General features: G+C 45.8%; 1 protein-coding gene across 1 annotated transcript in view; it reads right to left on the reverse strand.

The window, feature by feature from the left end:
• Nucleotides 1-10,000, reverse strand: part of bcam (basal cell adhesion molecule (Lutheran blood group)) — a 76,450-nt gene that overhangs the window by 17,533 nt on the left and 48,917 nt on the right. Inside the window, exons 2-3 of the mRNA XM_080741196.1 lie at nucleotides 6,001-6,128; nucleotides 3,757-3,973 (exon numbers count right to left, since the gene is read on the reverse strand). Coding sequence (XP_080597322.1) covers nucleotides 3,757-3,973; nucleotides 6,001-6,128 — 345 coding nt within the window. The remainder of the gene's footprint in view (nucleotides 1-3,756; nucleotides 3,974-6,000; nucleotides 6,129-10,000) is intronic.

The raw sequence follows: 10,000 nt of genomic DNA on the forward strand, positions 1-10,000 counted from the left end.
TTCACTCACATTTTGTGCTTTAACTTTTCAAAAATAGCAGATATACAAGCTCACAGCGCGGCACCGAGTGCCACACTGCGAGCTTGTAGATCTGCTATTTTTGAAAAATCTAGAAAATGTGTGCGGAGTCTGAATATTTCAAATCCTTCTAATGTTTTTTGAAAAACCTATGCAGTGGCGCTCAAACAAACGTTTGCTTAAAAAAATACATATATTCAAAGATTTGCACACATTTTCAAGACTTTTCAAAAATAGAAGATCTACAAGCTCTCAGCACGGCACTCGGTGCCACGCTGTGAGCTTGTATATCCGCTATTTTTCAATAGCTAAAGTATAAAATATCTAAGGCCCCTCCACCTTGGGCCCTAGTAACTCAGTCCCACTTTTCCACCCATTGTGACGCCCTTGACCAGACCTATCAGTGCTCCGCTCCCCAGTCCCCGGCCATCATAACTCATGTCCTTTTACGTTCGAGCAGGACAGGCAGTCTGTGCCTCATCCCCACTGAGACGGAAGGGGAAGCTTGTGGAGGCTGCACCAGCATTCTTAGAGCTGCCATCATTAACCCCAGCATCCAAAAGGCCTTTGTGAAGCAGCACTTCATTGGAGTATTGTCCAAAATGTCACCCTCCACAACAGACCGTCTCGTTCACAATTAATGGACATTTCTTATGACCACAAAGACTCCTTTTAAACTCCAGCGCCCTTTCCAGTTCACACATGTTAAATGGATGACTTACAAGCTCAACTCCCCAAACTAAAAGCGCAACTTTAACTTATTAACGGGTTGTTTCGTGAACACGTTACGCTCCCTCTTGTGTGAGTGATTGATCTGTGTAATCAGATATGCTAATGGCTGCTATTCATTTTGAGGAGCATTGTTTAAACGCTAGAAGTAAGATTGATGTCCATCCAGGAGGTGTTTGGGGGGGAGGGTTGCCATGAGAGAGACAAGGACAACACGACTCGCACTGGGGTCAGCCCTCAGTGCAGTGGCAACAAATACGGTGGCTCTCATTAAAAGGTGAGATCTATTAGACATGACAGGTGCGAGTGAACTATTAATCAATTGTGTCAAGTGTGATTTGGCCACCGTTAATTGACCTTCGGGGAGTTTATCAACGAGACTGTAACCTCCGGGGCCATGGAGTAGACCTAAGTTCCCGCAAGTGTCGTTATAATGCACAACATTCTTCACAGATGTCAAAAATTGTGACACTTTATGATGCTGACGGCATAAGGGAAGTCTCGTTTTTTGCAAGATGTACGTTTCTGCAAACACTTAGTGCATCCAGGATGCATTAAATATAATTAAACCGTGCCTAAACTCATTGACACGGCAAAGCGGTTGCTTAGAGTGAACATTAAGGATTAAAGCCTCTTCTCAGGATTCACATCTATAGGAGAGGACTGCACACTTTGCGAAACTTTTCAGTTTGCACCGACCTAATTCAATAACACATCTTTATTTAATTAGTTCCACCTATATGCGCTGCAAAAAAAAGAACAATGCACTTCACAAATGTGCTTAGTCAGATTCATTTCTATTACAAACGAACCTGACGAAGCACATTCTGTGTGAAGTCCTTTCATATGGATTCGAATCCTGAGAAGAAGTTTAAAAAACAAAGTTTGTACTTTGTTCTTGCTATAACCACCAGCACCTTCAACTCTGGAAGTGCACGAGTGCTCTCTATAGGTCTGTTCATACGGGGAGAGAGTGATGCCGCCTTGTCCTTTTCAGTGAGAGGCAAGAGGGCAGGTAGGGAGGCATGGCGCCACGCATAAAAACACAGCCCCATAGGGGGCCACGGTGGCGCAGTCAGTAATGCTGTCGCCTCACAGCCAGAAGTAGGGCTGTCACAATTATTACATAATGGTCTAATCGTGATTATTTGACATTATCGCAATTATTTTGTCATAATCGCCATAATCGTGAATGTTGAAAAATGTAAAATAGCAGATCTACAAGCTCACAACGCGTCGCATCGCGACGCGTTGTGAGCTTGTAGATCGGCTATTTCCACTATCAAAGTTATTTTTTAAGTCAAATATGTCAGTAATTTATTTGTGTATTTAGGTTATGTGTCATATCTGCCATCTGCAATTTCGAAGCCTAAAAGCCAAACAGAAATGTAATTGTCAACGACAAAAAACACAATTAAATCGTTAATCGACAATTATTTGAGTGACAATTAATCGTCCTGTAAAATGTCATATCGTGACAGCCCTAATGGCGCCAGGCATAAAAACACGGCCCCATAGGGGGCCACGGTGGCGCAGTCAGCAACGCTGTCGCCTCACAGCCAGAAGGTCCTGGGTTCTCCGGGGGCGCTGGTGGCATGTTCTCTCCTCCGCTTCATCAGTGACCATACCCTAGGTGGGTTTGGCAAAAGGGCCTTTGTGTGTGGAGTTTGCATGTTCTCCCCATGTCACCTAGGGTAGGTACCCTCACAAAAACATGCAGTAATCCTGGTCTCTATACTGTATTCCCCTGGCCAGCCTGTCTTCACCTTATTCCAACCAGAAAGGAACTGGTTGGAATAAGGTGTTCCATCCACATGCTACGTCCAACCGGGGAAATTCCCCGCTTTCAGAGGAAAAGAAGCAGCTTGGACTCCTCATGCATTAGAGGGAAGCATGAGGTTGGCAGAGGGAGTGTAGTGGCCAGGATTACATTAGACAATTGACACTGGGACAAAAAAAATGTGTGTGTGACCTCACAAGCAAGTACGCAGGCGTGGTGTTGTGAAGTACCTCTGTACCAAAAGGTCATGGATTTGAACCCAGTGTGGCGGCCTTTAGAATCAAATGTTTTGGGAATGAGCTCACAGGTCTCCCTTTCTACCCTGTGTCTCTGTCAGCATTCCTTCTCTCTCAATATAACCAACATGTACAAAGGGGCGCAGGTCGCCCCCACAAGTCATAAATTCCGCCATCAACAACTGAATGGAAAGTGAGCGCGCCGTCAGGACCGGACGGTTGCAGGTTCAGGGCTCCTCCCATCCAGGGTTTGTTACCTTTGCCGTGTAACAATATTAAACACAAGCTACGGGAAGACAATGAGATATTAGAGATTTTAAATAGGTTATGCAATAAATGTGTAAGTGGAGCAGGTGTGTTCTAGGACACTGGCTTTCAACGTGAGGGTGGGGGAATCCCAGGGGTCCTTGAGGGGGCGTCACCAGCTAAATTATTGATAGTTAGGACAATATGGGCCATTATGGGCCATTATGGGCCATTATGGGACTGCAACTCAAAGAAGAAAAAAGAGTTAAAATAACAGTATTTTACAGTGTATGGACCCTATAGATACAGAGGAGTCCATACAGTATTAAATGTGGGACTGTGGCCTGACGTGCAGGGACGTGCAGAGAATGTTAGAGAGGCAGGGGCTGACATTTCTAACAAAAATATTGAAAATAGCAGTCCTCCAAGCTCACAACGCTTGGAGGTCGGCTATTTTCGGTATGACTACTTGATACCACACTAAACTAAGCATAATCAAGTCAATACTGGAGATGTGGCGTACGAAATGGATTTCTACACAGAGAATTCTTTCAACATAAGAAGCTACATTCAAGTTCAGGAGAGTTTGGACAAGGCAATTGCCTTGGCATTTCTTTCACTATAATGAAAACTGCATGCATGGTCTGGAGAGGGCACTTTTTTATAGACAAGTAAAAATGTGTGTGCACGTGCCTGCTGACGTGCTTTATCAAACAAAGTGTAAGCCATGTTGACCGCTGTACTCACAGAAGACTCTGAGCTCGGTGGTGTCCTCGTCCGTGCCCTGCTCGCGGGCGTTGACCTGGCAGTGGAACGCACGCTCGTCGGACGGCATGACAGGGTTGATGGTCAGCCCGAAGTCATCGCCGATGCTGATGCGCTCGAACATAGTAGAGTCGTTGTCGATGACACTGCTGCCGTCGGCGGCACGGAACGCAATGCGCTTCCTGTTGTCCGGTAAGTCCTGGACGGGTTCGGGGAGGGAAGAGGACAGAGAGAGAGACGGTAGGTCATACATGGGCAACTGGCGGCCCCCACCTTCACTTAATGGGGCCCTCAGCAGGTTAATATCTGAATACTGAGACATTATTGATTTCAGCTGTAACAATTCCAAACATGCAAACATGACCCGCTTTATTATATCTATATTAGTAGCTTAATGACTAGTACTAGTCTTTTTCATGTCCAATGTGTTTGTATTTAAGTTCATAAAGTTAACATAAGAACATATAAATGCATTTGAAATTAAATGAAAATGTTACTTTTCAGGATTCCACAAGCTCAAAACACGTCGCAGTGCGGTGCGTTTTGAGCTTGTAGATCATCTATTTTTGCAATGTTTGACTGTATATGCATTGTGGCCAACTGTAGTGAGTGTGGAACATATAGTGTCCCTATCATCAAAGTTACCCTCCCCTGTGGTATAGGTGGTAGAGGAAGGAAGCGGGAGGGAGGAGGGTATAAAAGGAAGGAAATATGGGGGGAGGAAAGAAGAGAGGGAGAGCAATAAGGAGGGCAGGGACGTGCTGGGCCCCTGATTCAGCCCGGGAAAAAGAGTTGGAGAGGCCCTCATTGCGCGCTATAGAGAGAGAGAGATCTCTCTATAGCGCTGCTGCTACTCAAAGATTTGCCATTTCAGATCATGACAAGTGACAAGCCAGTGGGCCAATTACTGTACATGAGTTACATTTCGTCGTTGTCGGGTGGAAACCTTGTATGTCCAAAACCGTTTGTTTTGTATTCATCATTTTAAAAAGGATTTAAACTAGTGAAAACAGCCGATCTACAAGCACACAACGCCTCGCACCGCGAGGTGTGCTTGTAGATCGGCTTGTAGATCGGCTGTTTTCACTACTTTTGTGCGACGGCCTTATGATGAAGCAAGGCTTTGCTTTGTGAAAAATGTATACATTTGAAACTTGGAGGTACGAGGTTTCTGCTCGACAGTCACAATTTACTTTGTTAGCCGCCCAGCACCCAAAATGGAACGAAGGCCGACATTTTATATTTTTCCTAATGGCCGGCCTGGACCGGCCGGGAATGAACCGGCCGTTCGGGAGTTGTCCCGCTTTTCCCAATGGCCAGCACGTCCCTGAAGGAGGGAGTGAGTGAGCAAGTTTCTTGTGCTGAAAAGCTGAATTCAGAAAAAACCATCCGAGCAAGCGAGGAAATGATGTAGTGCAAGACCCACCATATAAATCGCACAAATGGCACATCGATATTTATATACATGTATTCCGTTTAACAAGTTACCTCTTCAGTTGTTAAAAAGCAAAGCTCTCTCACTTGCAGGAAACTCCTTCTCAATTAGAACAGTCAGATAATAGATAATAAAGCCTAATTTCTTTGTGTTCCTACAATTTACATCATTCACGCCCATACTATGGGACGTGTCTGTCTATGCTCTATGGCCGTTTTTCCTCAAATGGGGGTTCCTCAAATGGGGTATGAAGAGGCACTACAGGGGGTACTTGAGAGAAAATGGAAACATTTATTTTACTGTTATGTTTAATGATAAAACATTGACATATGTATTGTGAATGTGCTGCTCTGTAAAGCTTTAAACCAAATTAAGTAAGTATTTTTGACTAGCACAGCTGTTACTGAATAGAAAACAATAGGCTACTTATTTTTTTTTTCTACATATTGACATAAAAACTGGACTTTTGATGTCAGCTCTATGGTCCCTTTACATTGAGCTGGTTCATGTTGTCTGTAGTCAAGATGACCATTTTGCAGTAAACACAGTGACCAGGGATAATGTCACGGCCACCAAGGGAAGAGGATAGTACACTATAGGAGTGTACATTTCACATTCATTGATTTTTATTTCACTCCAGTGACATCACTGGAGCAATATTTTCATCGCAAATTTGGTGTGGTTTCAGGGACAGGAAACGTAAACATTAGTCCTACAACAAACATAACACAGAGATAATAATGATGAGAATCATTCAATTCAACACTTCTTTCATTCAGGACGGAACTTACGATGTACCACTCCACCATGCTGTTGCTGTTGGGAGGCGTCACGGTGAACGTGCAGGGAAGTATGACCGCCTCTCCCTTGAGCACTTCAACAGTAGGAGTCACTGTCACCTTCACATCCCCACTGCACACTGTAGACACAGAGAGAGAGAGAGAGAGAGAGAGATCATTAGGGTGGGATCATGGTATTTATGATGAACATTTAGACCAGTGGTTCTAAAAAGTCTTAATATCAAAAACCCGTAATTCCGGAGGCAGCATTAGCTCAGGGGTAGAGAAACCGGTATTAGATCACAGAGGGTTCCCGAAGGGTTCCCAGTTTGAATCCGGGCTCCCCCAGAGTTGGTGTCGAAGAGCCCTTGAGCAAGACTCTGAACCCCTAGTTGGTCCCAGTGAGCAGGTTGGTGCCTTGCATGCTTTCTTCCACCATCAGTGTGTGAATGGGTGAATGTAATGCACAATCTATGTAAAGCGCCTATACAAATGCACCCTTTACCATTTAACTACGAGAGTGTACACTCTCAGAGGACAGACTTGTGTCTCTCTTACACACACACACACACTGGATATCGTTGATTCGTTACTATCTTGAATTTGGCCAGGCAACCCTTCAGTCACAGACCCACTTCTGTAAATTCCACGATGACTAAGTATTGTATGTCTAAGGAGGTAAAAAGGGGCATGAAAACACAATAAAAGGACAGTGCTGTACTGTAGTGTACACACACAATGCACCTTTAGGCGGTCTACTCTACAGGTCTCTTATTATTAGATACTGTGGAGACCCAGAGAGTCAGTGTGTGTGTGTGTGTGTGTGTGTGTGTGTGTGTGTGTGTGTGTGTGTGTGTGTGTGCGTGCGTGCGTGCGTGCGTGCGTGCGTGCGTGCGTGCGTGCGTGCGTGCGTGCGTGTGTGTGTGTGTGTGTGTGTGTGTGTGTGTCATCCCCCCTCCAGGGCTTCATACATTGTTTAACCAGAGAGTAGCAGCCTTGTGGCGTCCAAGAAGGCAGAGCCTTATCACAGCATCAGTACTATAGAGCACGCCTTTTTCCTGCGATGCCTAGTGCCGATAACACTCATCAGTCCACGCAGTGGCTCCGCATGTGGCACGCAGGCACACTCAGAGATACAAAACAGACACACACACACACACACACGCACAGCCTTAAGCCGGTAAAAATGGCACATAAACAGCCTGCGGTGCCAAGGCTGTGCCAAGAGGCTCATCACAGGGACCACACATGCACACACACACACAGCCTTAAACACCCGCACTTAACACAGGATGCCACAAAATCCCTCCCCTAGAAAGAGCTTTTGCTGCCGTTTTGTCAATGCTGCCTTTTGTTCCGAGGAGTTCCACACATAACCTGGTCCTACTGCGTCTCTCGAGTGGTAAAGAGACCCTGTGGGACAGTGAGAGAGATACCCTCCTTATGGCTGCAGCAGTGCTACAACTCCATTGAACACAGAGGCATTAAGATGCACACAGTGTCCTGGACAGCATGTAGAGCCAACGAGCCACTAGGAAGTGAAATAACTGGGACAGACAGCTCCCGTGGGTGGGGTGTGAGCGCTGCAGCTCTGAAACTTTACGCGTGTGTGTGTGTGTGTGTGTGTGTGTGTGTGTGTGTGTGTGTGTGTGTGTGTGTACTTGCAGTACTATACTTGTGTCAGGGCCAAGTGTCCCAGCGACGATATAATTTGAAAATTTGCGCCTTGGGAGTCAGGCATGTGATTGGGAAAAGATTCAGGTTGGGTCCGTGCATCTACCGTATCAATCTGGCTAACCATCGTCAAATAAAAGGGAAAAACAGCGCCCTCTCTGTTTTGTTCCTTTGAGAGTCTCTTCTTGAGGGACTACTACTGTACCAGCTATGGAGGGACACTGTGACGGAGGAGATTAGATTGCAGGGAATGGGGGGAGGGAAGGAGTCAGTCAGTCAGGGAGGAAACAGGAGTAAAGGGAGGAGGAGGGCGCGCTGCGGGATCCATTTGCGTTAATGAACTCACTGCAGTACGTCGCCCGCCGTCATAAATCCTGTGTTACACTAATGCACACAGGCACTGGCCATTCACAGCAGCACTGGCCACTCTGGGAGGCTAGCATAACGTCGTCGTCGGGTGGAAACCTTGTATGTCCAAAACCGTTCGTTTTGCATTTTCCATTTTAAAAATGATTTAAATTAAACTAGGGAAAACAACTGTTTTCACTACTTTTGTGCGACGGCCTTGTACGATGAAGCAGGGCTTTACTTTGCGAAAGAACATACAAATTTGAAACTTGGAGATACAAGGTTTCCGCCCGACAACGACAATAACCAAACGTATGCGTGTGTGTGTACACACACACCCACAAATACACAGACACGGTTACATTTGGACACTCTGAGTTAATAGAAAACTGCTGATTTTCACCCTATAGATCAAAAACGTAGTGCGCCGAAAACTTGACTATTCTGCTACTTCGCTCAAGTACAAAATGGGAGTGCTTCCCCCTCCACTGCCGACCAGCATTCATTCAACAAGAGGGCATGATGATGAGATGGTTTCGCTAGATTAAATGGGAGCAAATTACACTTGAGCCCGTTTCACTGCAGCACGCGGGCCATCAAATCAATAGAGAGATCCCCTGAGCGTATGACGGCGCTATACGCCATACCGTCTGAAACATGATATGCATAAGTGCTCATACCAGCATACTGTACACACACATTATCATATAGGCTGGCTCACATGAGCGTTTTGACAAAACTATGGTGACGGTCAGCTGGGGATGTTCCAGTAAAAGAAGAACCCTGGGCTATTGGGAATAGCGTTGTATGTGACCATTATTGACATCTAGAAAGCCTAATGTGTGTGTGTGTGTGTGTGTGTGTGTGTGCGTGCGTGTGTGTGCTTGTGTGTGTGTGTTTATCTACGTGCACAACATGTTCGTGCATGGGCCACATTTGAGCGAGAATATTGACATTCAGAGAGCCTCAAATTGCAATGATAAGATGTACGTATGTGCGTGCGATGCATGTGTTGCGTCAATACTAGAAGCGTGCGGGCGGCTAACTGTACAGTACACAATGCTCTATGTACATATCAGACCCCCGAACGCAAACCCCGCAAACCGAAGATCATCAAAACCAATGTGTCCAGGCGCACGCATTAATATTCATATTCTATACGGCCATGTTTTTAATGAATGGCTCAGAAGAACCCATATAGGATATGATATGAATTAATCATACGGTTCATCATCAGTCTCGGGACTACAAAATCCACACTTCAATAATTTATTTGGTGTGAGGCGAGACGGCGCGCGGGGCTGTGGGGTGGATGAGGGAAGGGAGAGAGAGAGGATGGACTTCTGGGAACCGCCGTGGCTGTGTGTGTATCAGGCCTGTTGTTTGTTTTTGTGTTTTTCTGCTGGGTTTTAGAGGAAGGCAGATGGCGAGATGAAATGATGTTTGCTTGCTCTCAAGTCTAAAGAGGGAGGAAGCTGAGAGGAGGTGAAGGAACATTATCACTCTTCCCAGAGAGAGAGAGAGAGGAAAAGCAGAGTGTTTGTATATGTGGGGGGGGGGGGGGGGGCAGAAGAAAAGGTAAATAGAGGCGGTATAGGAAGACCTCTTAAACTCTCTTGTGTGGGTGTTTGTGAGTCTAAGTGTGCTTATTTCAATACATAGTACAGTAGAGAAGACGGTGTGTACTAAACGCATAACGCATGTGTGTTACCGCAGTGTGTGTGTGTGTGTGTGTGTGTGTGTGTGTGTGTGTGTGTGTGTGTGTGTGTGTGTGTGTGTGTGTGTGTGTGTACTGTGTAGCATTCCGGACAGACTCTAATGCTTGCCAAATACCACCACCCCAGACCACAAAAAGGTCAAAGGTGAATCGAGTGTTGACACTGGACGAACAAAACCTTTATGTCTATATTTCTCTCACTCCTCCTGTCCTGAATTATACTTTCACTTCCTCCTCCCCCCTCCAGCCCCCCACCCACTCCTCTCTCTCTCT

Source organism: Nannobrachium achirus (genome assembly GCF_963921795.1).
Source record: "Nannobrachium achirus genome assembly, chromosome: 2".
NCBI lineage: Eukaryota > Metazoa > Chordata > Actinopteri > Myctophiformes > Myctophidae > Nannobrachium > Nannobrachium achirus.